This window comes from Sus scrofa, chromosome 15 (genome assembly GCF_054392235.1).
Source record: "Sus scrofa isolate SSC_HxYL_T2T_F1_AM1 chromosome 15, Sscrofa_HxYL_maternal_Yorkshire_Landrace_v2.0, whole genome shotgun sequence".
Classification (NCBI taxonomy): domain Eukaryota; kingdom Metazoa; phylum Chordata; class Mammalia; order Artiodactyla; family Suidae; genus Sus; species Sus scrofa.
Window position 1 is genome coordinate 96,325,740 of NC_139397.1, and position 21,416 is coordinate 96,347,155.

At 44.1% G+C, this 21,416-nt stretch overlaps 1 protein-coding gene across 1 annotated transcript; it reads left to right on the forward strand.

Annotated features, from left to right (window-relative positions):
* Positions 1-8,448: 8,448 nt before the first annotated feature.
* On the forward strand, positions 8,449-10,633 carry HOXD1 (homeobox D1). The gene is made up of 2 exons (XM_001925017.6): positions 8,449-9,216; positions 9,543-10,633. Exons 1-2 carry the CDS (start codon positions 8,568-8,570, stop codon positions 9,875-9,877), a joined length of 984 nt encoding a protein of 327 aa, XP_001925052.3. The 5' UTR covers positions 8,449-8,567; the 3' UTR covers positions 9,878-10,633.
* The last annotated feature ends 10,783 nt before the right edge of the window (positions 10,634-21,416 follow it).

Here is a 21,416-nt window from a genome sequence, read left to right on the forward strand (position 1 = left end):
CCACAGTGATATACCTCTTCTCTCTTCTATGAGGGCAGGGAAGAATTGGAGTATTTTTACTTCAGCTCTTTGGGGTTCATTTTAGAAACACTATAAAGGGATAGACAACAAGCTGGGGGGGAGGCAGTCTTCAGCCTCAGAGCTTTTCAGAGTAGGAGGGCCTGGGTGAGTGGGTGGGGGAGAATTCTTATACCCACTCTTGAGTGGTACCTGTTGTCCACTGTAAATTCTAGAGAGTTCTGGGCTACCCTCTCTTTTAACCTTCTTTCTGAGTAATATCAACTGAGAAGTTTCTGAAGTTAAATGTGGTGCCTCAGCCCATGGGAAATGGCCCCTGAAGGGTAGAAAATCCCAACTTTTTCCCACTCCCCTCAGTCCTCTTCTCTCTCACCATCCTCTTGGGTGGAAATAACATGCTCTGGAGAAATATTCTACTATCATTTTTCCTCAGATAGATATAAACTGAAGCATTAAGCCTTGCACAGTGTCCTATACTCCTCTGGCAATTAAAATACTGGTCCCCTTGTCCTTGATTCAGAGTCCTCTCTCCTTTCACCAAATGTACTGAAACAGCTCTTTTGTGCACTGTGCTGGACTCTGCGATACAACATTTAGTCACCACTGGTGTGTGCCCTTTGATCTACTGGGGGAGAAAAAGAATCCTAAAGCAGTGTGACAGATGCTATAACAGAGGTATGGCCAAACTGTTCCTGGAATACAGAGAAGGAACCACTATCAGTATTGCAGTGTCAAGAAAGGCTTCTCAGAGGAGGTGAATTGGGGTCTCTGAGGTATAGGAGTTATTTTAGGCCCAGGAAGAAGGCACATACCATATGTGCTGAAGAGAACAGCATATACAAAGCAGGGAGGGAAGAAAGAGCAAGGTCTGGACCTGGAACAGAGACAGGAGCTCAGCGTGGGCATCGGGCTGGACAGAGAGACCATGGTAAGAAATCTAGACTTAACATGTAGGCAGTGGAGAGCCACTGAAGGTTTTAAGCTGGGACATGAGGTTATCTATTTGGAAAGCTAGCTTTTGGGAGTCCTGTGTCTGCCTGAAGAAAGGAGTTAGAAAACAAGAAGAACAGAGGCGGAGGAGTTCCTGTTGTGGTTCAGCGGTTAATGAACCCATCAAGCTAGTATCCACGAGAATGCAGGTTCAATCCCTGGCCTTGCTCAGTGGGTTAAGGATCCCGCATTGCTGTTGCCGTGACGTGTGGTGTAGGTCACAGACATGGCTTGGATCCCATGTTGGCTATGGCTCTGGCGTAGGCTCAGATTCGATCCTACCTGGGAACCTCCATATGCCTTGGATGTGGCCCCAAAAAGACAAAAAAAAAAAAAAAAATCAGAGGGGAAGGCTAGAGAGGAAGTAATAAGGATAAAGAAGATAGGATAGGCCTTTAGGAGGAAGAATTCACAGGGCTTGGTAATCAGTTGGATGAGTGAAAGAGGAGCCATGGATGTAAATCCCTAGGTTTTGATTTTGAGGGCCTGAGGGGGCAGTCAGGCCATCCACCAAAATGAATAGCTGAGGGGGAAGAAAAGACTCTGTGCAAGGGAAATGCATGCGTTCAGGTCTTCTCTTTAGGTCTATGTACATTGTCTTCTGCTTTCTGCTTTGCTAACTGGTACAATGTGTGACCCTAAGAAATGTACCTCATCTTTCTGGCCTTCAATTTCATTAGCAATGAAACAGTCAATAAAGATATCCACCTCATAAGTTTATCATTAGAGCTGTGTGTGTGTGTGTGTGTGTGTGTAGGTATTTTCTTCACCAGCTCAAAGGATCCTATATAAAGCTAAAAGCTAGGGAAAACATCCTCTTATCCACATCATGCTGATCAATACTTATATCCTGGGTGGCCAGTGAGGAATAAGTCTCAGGGAAACTAAAAACAACACCCTACTGCTTCCCAGATATTGAGTCCAAGTTAATGCTTAGGACTAGGTCAGATCAGATTGCTAATCACAGCCCCCAGCATTTCCGGAGGGTACTCTCCAGGGGAACATGCAGAAATGTGGTCTCAGTATCAGACCCCAAAGAGGAGGCCTCTTAGCAGATGTCTGAAAGCTTCTGTGCATTTTTATACCATGTGCCTTTCAGGGGATGCACGTGGCCACCCATTCTCTTGTTCAAAGAGAAGCTCCTTAACCTTCCTTGTGGCACAGTGTAGTGGGAAAGAGTGCTGGACATCTGACCTTGGCCATTTACACTGGATGTGACTACAGTGAGTTGTTTTATCTTTTTTCAGTGTCAGTATTAGCATTAGCATTTGTGAAAGAGAATTATGATAGGATCAAGTAAGATAATGAAAAGTGACATTTTTGGAGATGCTGTAGGGTAAATAAAAGGTATTATTTTTCACTTATAAGATTGGCAAAAATAAAAACTCACGGACTTGGTACGGATGTGAGGAAATATGAGTTCTCATATGTTGCTGGTATAAATATAAATTGATTCACCTCCAAGGAGTGCAATTTAGCAATATATATCACAATAGCCAGTGCACATACTTTGGACCAAGTAATTTCACATTGAGGAAATTTTCTAAAAGGCAAAATGTGTTTGTAACACCGAAAGACTGAAAAGAAGCTAACGCCCATTAATAAGGGCCTGGCTAAATAAACTGTGGTAGGTGTACACAATAAACCATAAAGGTATCAAGATAAACTAGGAAGTTCTGTATGCATTTCTGTGAAATGACCTTCAAAGATACAATGAGGGGAAAGCACGGTGCAGCAGGGCCTTGTATTACGCTATCATTTATGTAAATGTGGGGAGATTATATCCATATCTACCTATAATTATAGAGATATATAGTATTTCTGGAAAGATACACTCATAAAATTGGTGAAGAAACTCATAAATTGGTGTCCATGTGAAGGGGAACTTAGTGGCTAGGGACGGGGTGGGAGAAAGACTTTCTCGGTGCATGCCCTTTTGTACTTTTTGCATCTTGAACCATGTAAATTTAAATTTATTACCTATTATAAAAGAGGGGGGAAAAAAGATCAGGACAAGTATAACTGACCTGGGGTACCTGTGTGTGTTCACATTTGTCTGTATCTGTACTTGCCTATCCAACTACGTTAATCTAGGGACACCTCTTGTTTTGCCCTCCCAGGGCCTGATGCTGATCAAGCTCAAGAGGAAATGAGGGGATCCTCTACCCTTGCTTGGTGGAGGAGGGGTGGGGACCCCAGCTCAGCTCTGCCCTTTCTTGCAGGAGCAGCTCAAGGTGGGGCCTCAGAAGTCTGGGGCACAAGTTTAGCAAACAAATGGCCAGTTGAGGGCTGCAGGCCTCCCAGTCAGCCCTTGGGGGGGGGGCAGAGAACTGTGGTCCCCATGAACACCGCTCTGTTGCTCAGCATGGAGGCTGCCACCAGGCAGAAGGGAGGCCGCCTGACTCCCTGCTCTTTGCAGACTGTGGAGACCCAAGTTGGTTCCCTCATTTTTTGTAGTATGGCTCTGCCTTTTAACTTCTGAGTAAAAAATGTAACTTCCCCACTAAAAGGAGGGGTTTGAGGTCGCTTATCTCGATGGGGCCTTCTAGCATTGACATTTTAGGCTGTGAAAGGTCAATCTTTAGCCAGAGGAAGAGTTACAACTTGGCCAAAGGGCTGCTGGCCTCCTCTGGATCCTGAGGGTGCAAACGCTCATTCCAGACAATTCGAGAGAGAGAGAGAGAGAGAGAGAGAGAGAGAGAGAGAGGAAGTGAGAGTTGGCTCCTCTCTCTGGAGACTCTCATTCCTGCTCCTTCCTTCTTCCCATTGCCTCAGAACCACTCAGTTTTCTCTGAAGGGATTGCGAGAGACAAGTCTCTTTCTTTTATTCCCCCCCCTCAATATTCTCAAAGCCAAATTAGGGAAGCAGCAAGGAAAAGTGAGCTGAGTCCCTGTGAAGCACTATTTTGTCAGCAAAACTTGGAAAACTCCTATTGACTACTTTTAAATTATATTTTCTGGAAAGTCAATCCAAGGACGTAAGTTTGACCTTGACCTTGACCCCTCTGCCCCTACCACCCAACAGGCTTCTGGACACTTTTCAGGTATAATCCTGCTCTAGGAGCTGTGAGCTCTTATTATGCAGGTCAAGGATCACCCCTCTCTCCCCACACTGCCCCCCACCCAGAAATTTTCAAAGTGTGATTCTTGAGAACCCTGCTTTAGAGTCACCCAACAGGCTTATTAAAAAAAAAAAGACTCCTGGACCTACTGGATTAGAATCTTGGGGGATGGGGAGTGAGTGGGGGCTGAGGAACCTGTGCATTTAAACAAGCTTCTCTGGTGATTTCCACCCACATGAAGTGGTACTGGGAGCCAATAATCTAAGGATATCCTTTAGCCAACATTAGTCATGGTGATGACACACCATTCTGTCCATTTTTATTTCTGCCCAATAAACATTTTTCGAATGCCTCCCGGGTGCTAGGCATGAGCTTGACCCATGAGCCTTTCATTCACAGAGCTCTCAGGGAAAGGCACAGCATACTCAGCTGTTTTCCTCAGGGAGGGTCCTGTTATCAGACTTCTGAAAGGTTTAGAACTCCTGTCCTTAGGATCCCTTTCATCCCTACCTCTATCTTGGGCCAGAAGGATGCTGCAGAGGACTGCAAATCTTGCTTAAGCAAAAAGCACCCCTCCTTTTCTTTCTTTCTTCCTTCCTTCCTTCCTTCCTTCCTTTCTTTCTTTCTTTCTTTCTTTCTTTCTTTCTTTCTTTTTCTTTCTTTTTTTCCACTTTTTTAGGGCCACACCCGTGGCATATGAAAGTTCCCAGGCTAGGGGTCAAATTGGAGCTAGAGCTGCCGGCCTATACCACAGCCTCAGCAATGCCAGATCCAAGCCCTGCCTGCGACCTACACAAGAGGTCATGGCAGTGCTATATCCTTAACCCACTGACTGAGGCCAGGGATCAAACCTGCATCTTCATGGATGCCAGTCAGATTCGGTTCTGCTGAGCCATGACAGCAACTCCAAAAGAACCCCTCTTTTTAACCAAACAAGTGAGAATCTTTCTATCCTTTGGGGCTGTGGAGCCAAGAGTTTGCGTGTGCTCAAGCATCTCCAAGGGCTAAAACCGGCTTGTGGAGGGGCGTTGTAAGAAGCTTCTTATGAACAACTGTAAATACACAGAAGACCAGACTGCCACCCTCCAGCACTGGTGTGTGCAAAAAAAGAAGCTTGTTTAAATGAGAGAGAAAGGTAGTCATGGGGGTGGGTAGGAGGATGACTGCCTCTTGAGCAGGGTGGGAGAGATTTCAAAGCATTCCTACATCAAACACAACCTGGCAATCAGGCCCCTTGGCTGTCACCTCCTGCTGAGAACTCACAGCACCAGGACCCAGCAGGGCAAGTGGCCCTGAGGAATCTACGACTTGAACAAGCAATAAAATCGGTAAGACATTTCTCCCATACTCTGTGAACTTCTAGAAGACAAACTTTAAAGTCAAAATATCCTATGGACATATACTTTATACACATGCTTGCTCCTAATACTATAGTCCAATAACTTCTTAGAAAATTATAGATTCATATTTACCTAGAGTAGATTAGTAGTATAGCTAAGACCTGTGCCAAAAATGAATCATTCATTTGTTCTCATGGTTTGAGAATATATATATATATATATATATATATTTTTTTTTTTTTTTTTTTACTCAGCCTAACCCTCCCCTAACAAAAGTTCTTACATAGTCGGTTCTTGGCAAATGTTTATTGAATCTGAGTCTGAGATGATCAGAGTCCTGACTTTCAGTCTGAACAAGAACCAGCTCAGGACTGGAGATGGCAACTCTAAGCTCCAAGGAGTAGAATATGCCAAAGGCTGGGAGATTGATTGGAGCAGAGAGAAGGGTGAACAGAATGTAGCTCCCTGTATACAATTATCAGGCAACTGTTAATGGGTCTGAACCAAGATTGAACACCCCACCTACACACTCAGCTACGGTTGTGAAAATAACACAATTAAAAATAAAAAAAATCTCATTCTCTTTCAGGACACTTTCTTCTCTCTGCAAAAGCTCAATCTCCAAAATTTTGCTTGGATAGATAGCGTGGGACAGCTCATGGGTACTTCGAAGTCAATGCTTAATGGCGACAGTAAGGACCCAGCCTTTGTTCCAAATGCTTAGCAGCAAAAACCGGGTCCTTGTTGCAATGAAGCTTGTCAAGGTGCACCTAGGCCGACTGTTTTCCCTGAAACCTCAGAGAAAAGGCCCTTAATGTGATAGGTTTTGGTCAGATTTGCCAGAAAATCAGGCTGAGTTTTCTGTCTGACATCTTTCTCTAGAAAAGTTTACAAGGCCACCCTTCTTTCGTGACCTCCTGGGGCCTCTGGATCTAGATGTTGCCATCAGATGAGTACGTTTGGAGAGCGAGTCTTATAGTTTTGAGACAGGAGTGTGAGAGCTGAGACATTATGCTGGGGCAATGAGTCTAGCCAGTGGGGGGGATGATGGGGCATTGTGAACTCAGGAGCATCTGACCTGCTGATACTTTTGCATTAAGGGCACAGAAGGAGGACAGTGAAGAAATGCATCCACATTTGGAGCCTGAGCTAGCTCTGCAGAGGTCTGTCATTTCCCAACCAAGGTGCTAGAGAAGAGCCTTTATTTTTCTCTTTTTCAAAACCATTTAAGACCTTTGTCATGTGACAAGCTACAGAAGATAACTGAAGTATCACTATCAAGTCTGAAGGGCTATTTTCAGCAGAGGATTTTATTTCCCAATTCAATCTAAGAACTTCGGCAGTGCAGGAACACCAGATCCCTTCAGCTTTGTGCTCACTCCTTTGTGCTGCCTCTACCTACCGCCTCCCCTCCTGGCTCAACCCTCCTCCATCTTGGCTCAACTTCAGCATCACCACTGGTAATACTTTTGGTGCAGCTTTGTTTATGCACAAGTTCACATCACTGTAAGGAACTGGCTCCCTGGACTGTGATGGCTCCTATTTTCCAGACTTCCTCAGAGTGGAAATTTAGGCAAGGGCTCAATCGCTCTTTCATGACAAGTGGATCAGTAAAACAATAATAAAACCTCGGTCATCATAACTCAGCGGCTGTAATAGATCAAGTTTTCAAGAGCACTTGAATAAGCTAAGAGTAGACTCTTTATTCACACAGAGTTTTAGGAAACCACCCTCTTTCTTTACTGCTGTGTGTAAATAACATTTATTGAATTTGTTATTTCTTTCTACAGCCCCAAAGAGGGAAACTTTTTTTTTAATGCTCAAGGAAGTTGCAAAGTCTGTCAATGTAAAGCTTGTCTTTGTAACCCTTCTACTGTTCATTTCCTGTGCCAACTGCATTTTTTATTTCCCGTCTCTCTACACTCAGTAAACAAAACCATATTATCAAGGGAAAGATGTGAGCCCATTAACATTGTGAGCCCTCAGATTTCACTCGCAAGAGACGACGCAGCACTTATCTGATGGAACAGAAGCTTTAATTGCTTCGAGGTACAAGCCCGTCCAAACCTCTGAGATCTGACTGGTCCCTGGGAAAGCTTTGCACCCTGGAGCCAAGCGCCTCGGAGGAAGCGTGCGTAGCACGGGTGCGTGCGCCAGCCTCCCGGGGAGGAGCACAACAAGCATTCCACTCCTAGGACAGATTCTTTATTTTGACAACCCCTAGTCAGAAGAAGAAATCTGCTAAACGTCTCACAAGGCAGAAACTTTATCTTCAGTTCAAATGGAAACCTGGCACTCCAACACTAGCCTTTATCACGCCGCCACAGATATAAGGAGTGGAAGAGACTGGAGGGAATGCTGCGAAGTAATGTGAAAATCCAGTCTAAAAGTGAAGGTTTTGTGCCGCCCCAGGTACACAGCACTTACAGAAGAAAAATTTGTCTCAAGAGTCGGAGAGAAGGGGGAAAAGGAGGGAAAATTAAACATATACTCAGGTTTAGGAGAGCGATCATATCAGTGCCAAGAAAACTGAAAGCGCATAGGGCTCAGAGAAAAGGGGAGAAACTTTACCTTCTCTGGAAGAGGGCTAGGAGCGACCCCCAAGGGCTGAGCGCCACGCACTCTTTTAACCCTTTCCACGTCATGGTGCCCACATCCGCAACCGAGGGACCAGCCACCCAAGATGCAGAAGAAAAGGCTCTCTCCCCCCCGCCAGCCTCTCGTCCTCACTGGAGCGGTCAGTCCTGCGTTTCTGCCCCGCCCCGCCCCCAACCTGGTCCAATACCTGTCCGGGGAGCAGGCATCCCACGTTCTCGTCCCGCCCTTCTCTAGGTAGCTTGTGGGCCGTACGGCTCTCCTCCCGGCCTGGGTGCTCAGGGCGGCGGCCACCCGCGGGTTTGGCAAAGTTGGCAGCGGGGCAGGCGCGTGGAGCCGCGCGCCAGTCGGGACCGGCGCCGTGCGGGGACGGCGCCCATTGGCCGGCCAGCGCCACGTGGCCACCCTCGCCGCTATATTAAGCCACTATTTACCCCCAGTTCGCTTGCCATGGCTCGGCGAGGGCCGCTCGGCTAGTGAGCGAAGGCTGAGTGACGCAGACCACGGCAGTCCTGCCGGCCCCGAATCCCGGCCGGCGCGCTCAGGTGGGTGGGCTGGAGCCATGAGCTCCTACCTGGACTACGTGTCGTGCGGCCGCGGCAGGGGCGGCGGCGGCGACGTGCTGAGCTTCGCTCCCAAGTTCTGCCGCGCCGACGCCCGGCCCGTGGTCTTGCAGCCCGCTTTACCCCTGGGCAGCGGCGACGGCGCCTTCGTCAGCTGTCTGCCCCTGGCCGCGGCCAGAGCGGCGCCCTCGCCCCCGACTGCCCCAGCGCAGCCTCCCGCGCCGGCTCCGGCCCCGCCCGCGTACGCGCCGTGCCCCCTGGAGGGGGCCTACGAGCCGGGCGCCGCACCTGCCGCGGCTGGGGGCACGGACTTTGGCCTCCCGGGGCCCGGGCCCGCGTACGACTTCCCGTGCGCTCTCGGGCGGCCGGCCGACGACGGCGGGGCGCACGTCCACTATGCCACCTCGGCCGTCTTCTCGGGCGGCGGCTCCTTCCTCCTCAGCGGCCAGGGGGATTACGTGGCCTTCGGCGAGCCCGGCCCCTTCCCCGCGTGTCTCAAAGAGCCGGCCGACGGCCACTCCGGGGCCTTCCAGACCGCGTCCCCAGCCCTCGGCGCCTACCCCACATCTGCGTCCCCGGCCTCTGGCCTCCCCGCCGCCTTCAGCACGTTCGAGTGGATGAAAGTGAAGAGGAACGCCCCGAAGAAAAGTAAGTACTTGGGCTCTCGACGGACAGGACGCGACTGGGGTTGGGGACGGAGGCTGCCCCGCGGAATTGCCCCGGGGGTGTTTTGCAGCTGTCCCTCTGGACCGCGGTTTGGGCGCGGTCCGAGGCAACACTAAAGTAGGAGAATTCCATTGAGCGTGCCCAGAGTGCCAGGCGTTGAGAAAATTGCAGGAAGGAGCGCTTCTCTCTTGGCTCAACTGAGACCCAGGAGGATCTCGCGCTGTGGCTTTGATTCTCATGTAGCCCCAAGCCTCTCCCTAGTTGCGTCTCCGCGTCCTCTGACGCCCTGCCCTGTCTTTACGTTGCAGGCAAACTCGCCGAGTATGGAGCAGCCAGCCCCCCCAGCGCGATCCGCACGAATTTCAGCACCAAGCAACTGACAGAACTGGAGAAGGAGTTTCATTTCAATAAGTACTTAACTCGGGCCCGACGCATCGAGATAGCCAACTCATTGCAGCTGAATGATACCCAAGTCAAAATCTGGTTCCAGAACCGCAGGATGAAACAGAAGAAAAGGGAACGAGAAGGGCTTTTGCTGTCAGCCACCCCCGTGGCTTCCCTCCAACTTCCCCTCTCAGGAACGAGCCCCATCAAATCTGGCAAGAACCCGGGGAGCCCTTCTCAGGCCCACGAACCTTCATAAAGTTTAGTCATGAGGCCGAAGAACCATGGCCTGCAGAATTCATAGGCCACCCCACCACTACCTGGACTTATTAGCTCAGTTTGAGATGGTGGTGGGCATGGGCAGAAATAATAGAGGTTTCACTTGGGAGAACTATCTTAAGTGGCTTCTGAGTTCCAGGCTGTGGGTATACAGATGCTAATTTAAAGTCTCTAAAGTCACTTATTTGTGTCTTATCAGGGAAATGGTGCCCAGCCCTGCTGCTATGTTGTCTTAGTTGTATGCAATTCTCGGTGCAGAGTGGCAGAGCATTCCTTGCTGAGCTCTGCCAAGCCTCTGGTGTGCTCAGAAGAAGCATCTACTCAAAGTTTTATCTGGTTTTAATTTAAAAGACTAGGCGACATGTATTCAGCTTCTAGAGATGCCTAAAGCTAGTTATAGGTAGGGCCTCCCTAATGTAGCTAAGCTGCTTCAACAATGGTCTTCACATTTGCACTGCAGCCTTTTCCCCCCTTTTCTTTAAAAAGCAGTTTCTACCTCTTCATGTGCCTGAGTGAAGATACAATCGCTGTTTAGTTGGTAGCTGAAGAAATCCACAGGGTGGATTAAGATCCTAAGCTATACGTTGACACCAGTTACTCAAACTTGAATGTAAATATATACAGTATGTATATTTTTTAAAAGGTTTGCTTGCAATGAACTTATATGTGACATTTAATGTCATAGCATGTGAAGGGTTTGAACTTTTTTTTGTAATAAAAATTACAGAATCTGCTACTCTTTGCTTTTCTTTATGCTCCTTTATTTTGATTATCTTTCTCTAAAGCTGATTCAGTTTCTTCTTTTTGGAATTTCTTGATTCTGCTCTGGGATTTGTTACATTGATAACAACCTTCTGACAGGTTGTGTATGTGAAACAGGGACAATTATCTGAGCAGTTTAAGAGAGAAAAAAGCCCTATTCTTCCCAATATCCAAGTCAGTATGAAAGTATTTCCTTCCTTAAATGCAGGTTATGTAGACTGCATATTAAGTTTAGATGTCCACTGCAGGATGTTGTAAAGCCAAGGAGACACTGCAGAGAGATCTCCTTTTGTCTCCTGCTCTCACAAAAGGAAGAAGAAAGGCACCTTGAAAACTTTGTTAGTTGATTAGTGTTTTCTGAGAAAGGCAGCTACACATCAGAAAGTCTCAGTGGCTGAATTCCCTTTTCCAAAGTCAAGAATTACTGAGTCTAGGAGAGGCCAGTAGTCACAACTTTCCACTTCCTATAACCCAGACTGAGCATCAAAGCCTTATAGAGCACACAGGTGCCTTTCTTTTTTTAAAAAAATATATGTTTAGGCATTCCCGCTGTGGTGCAGTGGGTTAACAATCTGACTGGCCTTCCATATGCTGTGGGTACAGCCATTAAAAAATTTATGTATGTATAATATATATATTTTATGCAGCCATTTAAAAATTATATATATTCAAATGAACTCTTTGGAAGAAGTACAAGCACAAAATTTGAAAGTTGTCAAGAAGCTTGGTGATAAAAAACTAAACTTATTTCCACCCAGCCCCCCAGTTCCCAATCCTGAAAGCACCTGTGGTTGAGAAGCCTTTTATGTAACTTTATATAAATGTTACTTGAAAAACTGTGTGCTAATACACAAAATCAAGTGGATATTTGGGGCAGTTGTTGGGGGGCAAGTCATTTTCCCCACTTTATAGATAGCTCTAGCCATATGAAAGGCTTAAATGCCCCAAATTATCCAGACAAGAGCCTCAGCTCTCCTTTTAACTTTATTTCAAGGTTCTGGTGTAGTACTTCAACCCAGCAATTCAGAAGTCTACTAATTGTGGAGGAATACTTTTCTTATAAAACAGTAGTGCGATTCATTGTCTTAGAAGATTGAAATTACACTTTGATTCCTGTCCTTTGCACCCACAGTTTAATGGAATTGAAGAAATAAAATTAGCAGCTCTAACAAACTCAGCTGATTAGGAGGGAAAGATATCACTTACAAAGCAGGTCTGTCAATATTATTCTTATCTGCCCTTCACTAACTTGAGGTTAATCTGATCTTGTTTGAGACAACAGCCACCCCCTCCCCCAAAAGTCCCCCCCCCCAACTCTGTGGCTAATTGAAAGGACTTGTTACAGAGTTGTGATCTGCTGGCTCACAGCTGTCTCCAGGCTTCCCCTGCAGTGGTGTTTGATAAGAATGTTTCCTTCTTGATAAGCATTCAAATGTATACCTAAACAACAACAACAACAAAATACCAACACTGCTTGGTCATTTCCTTAATCTACCACTCTTTTCTCTGAGAAAATAAAGCTTTTCCTTTTGAAGCTACTACTAGCACTTAGCCCTGATGGATGTCTTCCCTGATGAAGGTGGCTGTTTTGACATAGTATGACGCTGTTCTATGAATCAGGCCAATATTAACTATTTTTTTTTCCCAACCCCAGGGATCTTTAAAAGCTTTCTTAATGCAGATCACTATACAGCTATATTCAGTATTAGGGAGAGTCCTGGCTGGAGATGGGGACAAACTATGTAACTTCCGAGGTCCCTTCTAGTGATGAAAATGCACCAGAAAACAATTCAGTGACTTCTGCCCATTTAAGGCCTATCACTGGAAGAGAGTTCTGTTCTAAGAAAGCAAATGCAGCCCCTAGGATTACAGTGATACTGTGTTTACATAGGAAAAGTGGATTTTAGACATTATTATAGAGCTCATCAGTGGGGGTGCTTTGCCCATGTGGATGTTTGTAGAATACTCCCCTTCCCATTATTCAATATTGTGTTATTTTGAATCAGATCTTCCGTGAAGTATGACAGTAATCACACAAACTGTGAAAATGCTAAAACAATCCATCCCATTTCTATTTTATAAGATTGCGAACTAAATATGCTAATTTACCCTCTAGCAACTTGTTACGAGGATGAATACACAGTGGACAGTTCTGTCTGTTATATAATTAACTATTCACTGTTCCTTTGTCTTCACAAAAATGACCATGTGTCTATTTTTCTGGATTCAGGATAGTTGGGAGTGAGGAAGAAGAAATAAAGCATTTAATAATACAAAAAAATTTCCACTACTTAACTACTAGCAAACAAAGGACTTGCCAATGTAAAAAATTAAAGCAATGTCACCTAGATCCTCAAAAGATGAATTGTATGGATTTATTCTGCCTCACTAAGACCAGAAGAGTTTATGTCTGATTATCATGTCATCAAAAAAGAGGAGCAGGTTCAGAAGAGTTGCTTTAACTCTGAAGTTCTTAATTATTTCTTATGGCCAAACAAGTGCTCTATATTTGTTGAATATTGAATTTGGAAACCTCAGAACCTAATCAGGTTCAGAGAGATGTTTGGTTTGACCACAGACCTCTCAACAAGAAAAATGCCCATTGTTAAAAGTTTATTTGTGGTTTTAAAGTGAAACCCATACTGGACATATCTCACAAATAATGATAAATCTCCATCTAAATAGCAATCAAGATTTTCATGGTTTTGATTTCTATAGCATATTTCCAGGACATGAACATGTAATAAATAGTTCTATTTAATATTAGTACTATTAGATCAAATAGTTCTATTTAACATCTCACAACTGCTTCTGAAGTTATACTTACTATGCAAAAATATGATTTCAATAGAATCTAACTAAATTCAATAATTACCAAGAAGAAAGAAATCCTAAATATTGGTATGAAAGGAAGTTCTGTTACTTACATTGAAAAGTTTTATTATCTCTTCTATTTTTTTAGGGCTGCACCTGTTGCACATGGAGGGTCCCAGGCTAGGGGTCGAATCAGAGCTACAGCTGCCAGCCTACATCACAGCCACAGCAACGCCAGAGCAGTATTGAGTGAATTTTCCAGTAGGTCTTTGTTCCAGGTCTGTTTTATATGTAGTAGTGAGTACATGTCAATCCCGCCCCCTAATTTATCTTTCTCCCCACTCCGCATTTCCCCTTTGGTAAACATAAGTTTGTTTTTGTTTTTTGTCTTTTTGCCTTTTCTGGGGCCGTACCCAAAGCATATGGAGGTTCCCAGGCTAGGCGTTGATTTGGAGCTGTAGCTGCCAGCCTACGCTACAGCCACAGCAACGCAGGATCCAAGCCGCGTCTGCGACCTACACCACAGCTCACAGCAACGCCAGATCCTTAACCTGCCGAGTGAGGCCAGGGATCGAAACCACAACCTCATGGTTTCTAGTCAGATTTGTTAACCACTGAGCCACAATGGGCACTCTAAGTTTGGTTTTGAAATCTTTGTTTCTGTTTTGTTCTGATGGTCTTACTGATATAGGTGATAAATGTAAAGGACATCAAAATAGTGGTCATTGTAATAGTTAATAGCGGGTTTGTGATAGCTAATAAAGCAGGTCACTGACATTTTTGAGGCATTTCTAGACGGCCCTAGACTACTCAGCAGATTCCATTCTTAGGAGTTTTATACAGCCTGAACTATAATTTGAGGGAAATCCTTTAAGAAAACAACCCTCAAAATCCTAAATACGTGGAGTTCCCGTCGTGGCTCAGTGGTTAGCGAACCTGACTAGCATCCATGAGGACAACGGTTTGATTCCTAGCCTCACTCAGTGGGTTAAGGATCCCATGTTGCTGGGAGCTGTGGTGCAGGTCCCAGATGCGCCTCGGATCCTGTGTTGCTGTGGCTGTGGTGTAGGCCGGCAGCTACAGCTGGGATTTGACCCCTAGCCTGGGAACCTCCATATGCCACAGCGTAGCCCTAAAAAGGACAAAAGAAAAAAAAAATCCTAAATACAAAATTTCTAGGTCACCTATCTGGACCCGGAAGGGCCCAAGTTAGCGAAGCTTAAGTTTCCTTGAGCGCATGGTAAATCCATCTCTGTCCCTTACTGAAACAGTCGCTCCATTCCCACTATCCAGCCATTGCCTGTAAAATGATGGAAATAATTGCTTTTCTCCAACATCTTGGAGCCAGAATTACTGTTTGCTCCTCTTCAAGGGCATCAAATACTAGATCTTGTCAACAATGGCAGGTTGGGGCTTTGTTCTGCAATTCTGGGCTGCAGACTGGCTGAATTACTTCACTGCCTTGGAAGAGGAACTCTGTCTCATCCTGGAGATCCTTTCCTGGTGTGTTTCTTTCTCAGTGATACAAACAGAAGAGCAATCTAGAGCTAGAGAGGCTGCATTTCTAAGCATTTCCTGGAAGAATGGAATCACTGAGGCTGAGGAAAAAGACTTCGAAAATAAGAACTCTGGGAGTTCCCGTCGTGGCTCAGTGGTTAACGAATCTGACTAGGAACCATGAGGTTGTGGGTTTGATCCCTGGCCTTGCTCAGTGGGTTAAGGATCCGGCATTGTCATGAGCTGTGGTGTAGGTCGCAGACGAGGCTTGGATCCTGTGTTGCTGTAGCTGTGGTGTAGGCTGGCGGCTACAGCTCCAATTAGACGCCTAGCTTGGGACCCTCCATATGCCATGGGAGTGGCCCTAGAAAAAAGGCCAAAAAAAAAAAAAAATTTAAGAACTCTGTTCTTAAGGTGGGAGACCTGGGTTTTAGCACTAGTTGTGTTTTCTGATTAAAAGGGAAAATAACTTCCCTGGTCTCAGTTTCTCCTATAAAACAGAGGGGGTTGGTCTGGAAGATCATTATGTTCCCTTATCACTTTAGTGTTCTCCCATAATCCTTTACTCTGCTGGTTATTACTAAAAAGTTAATTTAACAATAATGTAGCTCTGTAAGATTAGCATCAACAAGAGGCTGTTATTGAAGTAATATCTGAAGCCTTGAAAATTTAATCTATCTAGCTCTAGAATATGTGTGTGTGTGTGTGTGTGTGTGTGTGTGCGTGTGTGAACTGGATAATGTTTCTCACTGGTCCTGACTTGATGAACAAAAAAGCTAACAATGAACAATGATGATAAAACTTTTCAGGAGTTCCCACTGTAGTGTAGCAGAAACAAATCTGACTAGCATCCATGGGGACGCAGGTTGGATCCCTGGCCTTGCTCGGTGGGTTAAGGATCTGGCGTTGCCGTGAGCTGTGGTGTAGGTCACAGATGAGGATGCTCGGATCCTGTGGTGCTGTGGCTGTGGCTGGCAGGCTGGCAGCTGTAGCTCTGATTAGACCCCTAGCCTGGGAACTTCCATATGTGACAGGTACGGCCCTAAAACAAACAAGCAGACAAGCAAAAAAACCTTTTCAAATGGGATATCAGCACTTCACATTCAGATTCTTAATTTCCTTGTTCTCAATTCCATATTTCAAAATTTTAGAATAAAAGTAGGGCTTTTAATTTCTCTCCTTTTAAGATACTTGGGACTCGAAAGCAAATGCCCTGTTCTGTTGAAGTCAAGAGATGTAGATAACCAACTGGCTCCTGCTTTTCCATTAGTCACCAAGTTCTGCCTGTTTTTCCTCTGTCTCCTGCCTGTTTTCCTTCTCCACTGGCTCGCGCTTTATCATCCCTCATCCAGCTGTGCAATAGATGCTTTCCTGGTCTCCTTGCCCCCTCTCTCCTTGCCAATTTGTTTTAAAGCCATGCCTTCACCATTTTGTCCCACTTTTTAATTCTTGGTAGTTCCTGGCTGGTTGCCAGTGGGAGAAACTCAAATGTTTTTAGCCTGAGACTCAAGTCCTCCAACATCTGTATTCATCCATGTTAATCTTACACCGTTGCCTGACTCAAAACTTCATTCATAGTGTTATCTGTTCATTCATTCCCCAAGGAAATGTATGCTTTTCTGCCTCTGAACCACTTCTCATGCTAGTCCTCTCTTGTAATTATCCCTCACCTTCTCTTTGACTATCCTACATCATCCTTTACAGGATAGCTCAAGTCTGATCACCTCTGAAATCCTTTGCACCATCCTAGTTAAAAGTGAGCTCCTCTGAGCTTCTGTAGCATTTATTGTGTCTGACTCCTATGGCACTTACACTCTCCTGCCCTATTACACTAGATCTCTCTCTTTCACTCTCTCTTTCCTTCTTCGTTTCCCTCCCTGCAACTGTTTCCCACTTCTCTCTCCCTCATTTGTTCTCTCTCTATACTATTTGCTGTATGTTGAATGAAGTTTCAGTAGATCAGAGCGTACCGTGCTACTCGTTAAGCACCTCTTCTACCATATAACAGCTTATTTGCTAAGTATTCTCTTTCTTTCCCTTTCTTCCTTCCTTCTTTCCTTCCTTCCTCTCTCTTTCTCTCTCTCTCTTTCTTTCTTTCTTTCTTTCTTTCCATTTCCCTCTCTCTCTCCCTCTCTTTCTTTCTTTCTTTCTTTTTTTTTTTTTTGTCTTTTTGCCATTTCTTGGGCTGCTCCCTCGGCATATGGAGGTTCCCAGGCTAGGGGTCCAATCGGAGCTGGGCTGCCAGCCTACGCCAGAGCCACAGCAATGCAGGATCCGAGCCACATCTGCAACCTACACCACAGCTCACGGCCACGCTGGATCCTTAACCCACTGAGCAAGGCCAGGGATCAAACCCGCAACCTCATGGTTCCTAGTCGGCTTTGTTAACTGCTGAGCCATGATGGCAACTCCCTTTATTTATTTATTTCATTTTTTGGCTGTGCCCTGCAGCATGCAGATGTTCCTCAGGCCAGGGATCAAACCCACACCACAGCAGTGACATTAACCTTAACCACCATACGACCAGGGAACTCCTGCTAAGTATTCTTTATAGTTCATTGTTTATAGTAGAACACAAGCCATTCTTGACCATGGGATAAAATACCAATAGGAGGTTAGCAGGTGAAGGAGGGAGAACTATATAGACTTCTCTCCCTGTGCCTCAAGCCTCATTCTTTTGGCCGAATACATTGTAAGCCAACAGAGTGTGAATGTTATCTAAACAAATGATCGCCTGCATCCTTGTAGAATGTAATTTATAATGCACTTTGGTTCTTGTTTGAGGCTTTCTAATATATTGCATTAATTACTTGCTACAGTCACTTGAGTACCTCATGGGAACAGAACCATTGGAGAAGCACTGTTGAAACCAAACAAGGTCTAGTGTGGGGTTTATCAAGAAAGGTCTGGAAACAATTAAATGTAGTGGTTACAAGAGTGCATCTTGGAGGCAGACAGGCTTGGGAGCAAAGGCTGGGACAGATAACTCAGTGTCACTTAGCTTCTACATTCTTCCCTTAAGAGGGGCAATAATAATATCCTTACTTCACTGACTTTTGAGGATGACCAGAGATGATACATGCAGATTTCTTAGTGCAATGTCTGATGCTTAATAAGCATTCAAAAATTATTAATACAGGATGGATTATGAGAGTTGCAATATGCAGGCAGAATGGGAAGATGTGGGCTAAAGAAGAGAAATAGCATATATACAGTACATATTTATTAAGCTCCTGGGTGCCAGGCACAGATTATTAACAACTAGAAACGAGATATGGAGAAGAAAATAAGGATTGCAGAGAATCAGTTTGGAGAGAATAAATAAAGGTCTAAGGTTATTGATAAAATTAGCAAACATTGATCATACCTGATAACAGACTAAGGTAAAATAGCAGTTAATGGATAGTGCTTGAGAGCAATGACCGAACACTCACTGAATTAAGAAAAAGCCCAAGACTTTAGAAGAACCCAGCAGTGGAGGGTAGGGGCAGGAATAAAAAATGAAAGGGGCATTAGACCATTAAACACTGCTTCCAATGCAGAAAACTTAAATCCATCACACTTCTGCTGCTTAATTTTTCCCTTATCCAAAGGACATGTGTATTCACATGCATGGTATTTTAAGGGTCAGGTGTCATAATTTAGAACACAGTGATGATTTATATGAATTTTCTACAGTGCAACACCTCCTCGTGTTGAATGGATCATCCTCGAAAATAGAGACTCTGTTGACATCAAAGTTAAAATAGGATCAACTGCAGTTTTTACTTTCTTGCTGCAGAAAGAAGAAGTTCCTCTCTCTACCTCTTCTGGCAGTGGGGAATCGTGAATTTTCTCAAATGTGCATAAACCTGTAACTATTTCCATCGTGGGTTATGAAAGCATGCTCTTAAACTAAAACAACAACAATAAACGAAAAAACTTGCTGCAAAAAGGACACTTTGAGGTCCTATATAAACAGAAAGCATTTCATTTTTTCCAAATGCCTATGACCTGTCAAAATAGTGTTGGTATTCAAAACTGCTTATGTGGTTTTTTACTGTACTATATATAAATGTTTATATCTCCTCTTAAATTTGAAACCTGAGTTACATTTCAAATTCAAAGTGTGTTGGCTTCACTATCGGGGGCAAGAAAAGAAATTATTAGCTTATGAAAGAACTGTAGAAAAATTAGATTCAATGTAAATAAATAAAATGAGCTCCAAAGGACAAATTAAAACTATAATATTTCTAATTCAGACTAAGATAGCATACTATTTGTCCCTAAAATCCTCAATCAACTTTAAAAGCAATTAAAACCTTTCTTGGGTTCACCTGCCAAAAAGCTCAATTTATTCTTCTGTTTTGACTGCAAATAAAAACCCACATGCAACCAGAATAATCTATTTTTCTAGCAGCATATGGTTCCTTTGCAAACTTCAAAAACAGCTGTGTTTGTGTCTCTGAAGATGCTTTGGAATTTGTCACATGGTGATGCTATCTAAGAACTAAGTCCACTTTTATTGAATGTTTGTGATTTTTTTTGCCTTAGCCCTAGATTTTCAAAACGTATGTCTTTTATAAGAAAATATTACAAGTTTGTTAACTCATCCCATATAAACACAGGCTATTGCAAGGTACATTTTTTTTGTTTGTTTTGGCCGCACATGAGGTATATGAAAGTTTTTGGCCCAGGGATCAAACCTGCACCACACCAGTGACCGCAGCCACAGCAGTGACAGTGCTGGATCCTTAACCAGCTGTGCCACAAGAGAATCTGGTAAGGTACATATTTTATTACACCGAAGAACTGAATAATCTTCATTCTGAATGATCAAAGATAATAAAAGTATTGCCTTACACTTGTCCCTAAGTCAGTATGAATCAAAAGGACAAATGCAAGCTAGCCCTACATTATTTGTAAACACAGTTTCATGGTTTCCAATTCTGTCCTCTTTCAGTTTTAGCTATAAAACAATTATCAGTTGAATTCAGGACAAATAGAATTAACGTAAATCTTTCTCAGTTAAGATTATGTAGTATTGGGACACTTTTTATTTATTTATTTTTTTTGGTCTTTTTTTTGTTATTTCTTTGGGCCGCTCCCACGGCATATGGAGGTTCCCAGGCTAGGGGTCCAATCGGAGCTGTAGCCACCAGCCTACGCCAGAGCCACAGCAATGCGGGATCCGAGCCGGGTCTGCAACCTACACCACAGCTCACGGCAACGCTGGATCATTAACCCACTGAGCAAGGGCAGGGATTGAACCCGCAACCTCATGGTTCCTAGTCGGATTCGTTAACCACTGCGCCACGACGGGAACTCCAGTATTGGGACACTTTAATGAAATTCAAAGACACATTTGGGTTGCTAGAAAATCCAAACTTTTCAATATTTTCCTTCCCTTAATGGCAGAAGGCTATTTTAGAGGCTGCTCTCAGTGAAGAAGAAACAGTTATCTGCTAGTTTTAACTGTTTCTCTCTCTCTCTTTTTTTTTTTTTTTTGTCTTTTTGCCATTTCTTGGGCTGCTCTCGCGGCATGTGGAGGTTCCCAGGCTAGGGGTCCAATCGGAGCTGCAGCCACCGGCCTACGCCAGAGCCACAGTAACTCAGGATCCGAGCCGCGTCTGCAACCTACACCACAGCTCACGGCAACGCCGGATCGTTAACCCACTGTGCAAGGGCAGGGATCGAACCCGCACCCGCAGTGATTCGTTAACCACTGCGCCACGACGGGAACTCCTTTTTTTTTTTTGTCTGTTTCTCCCTTTTGTGAAATTTAATATTTTTATTTAAAAAATGGTATGCATGGTATGTAACCAGGTTTATAAAATTATAGCTGTGTACCAAACCATCTCTGCGTGTGTTCTCTATCACTCCTCACATCTATGTATAGAGAGAGAGGTTGATGTTAGTGATCATTATTTCTACATAGTAGAATTTTGTTGATTTGGTTTTTTTTTTTTGTAAGTACAATTCTTTCTTGCTCGAAATTTTCAAATAATGAATCATTAAATGCAGAGGTAATAAAGTCCTTACTGTAAAGTACATGAAAAAGGGAAAAATGCATTTGGTAGCCATAGTCTTCGCATTTTTTTTTTTTTTTTTTTGCCAGTGGAGGACCCCAGAGGAATCAGATAATGCATCTCATGTGCCAATTCCTGAATAATTAAATAAAAATGTCTGTAATATACATGGGTATACACATGAGTCAAATAAATGATAAATAAGGTCTATCATTCATTTCTTCAACAGGGAATTCAGCACTTGGGTGTCACATATGTTCAATTTACATCCTACCAGTTGGAAATAAGCTCTGAATTGTGCTGATAAAAGCAGAATTCAAGATTAGCAAAAGAATAAGAATACCTTTAGCTTAAGTACAATGGAGAACTAAGATGGAAAACTATACTTCTGATTATGATTTTTCCATACTTATAAATCAAAACTAAAGAGATGCTTCC

Coding starts and splice junctions, on each gene's coding strand:
- HOXD1 (XM_001925017.6), top strand. CDS start 8,568: ATGAGCTCCTACCTGGACTACGTGTCGTGCGGCCGCGGCAGGGGCGGC. Junction 9,217..9,542: donor GAGGAACGCCCCGAAGAAAA/GTAAGTACTTGG, acceptor TTTACGTTGCAG/GCAAACTCGCCGAGTATGGA.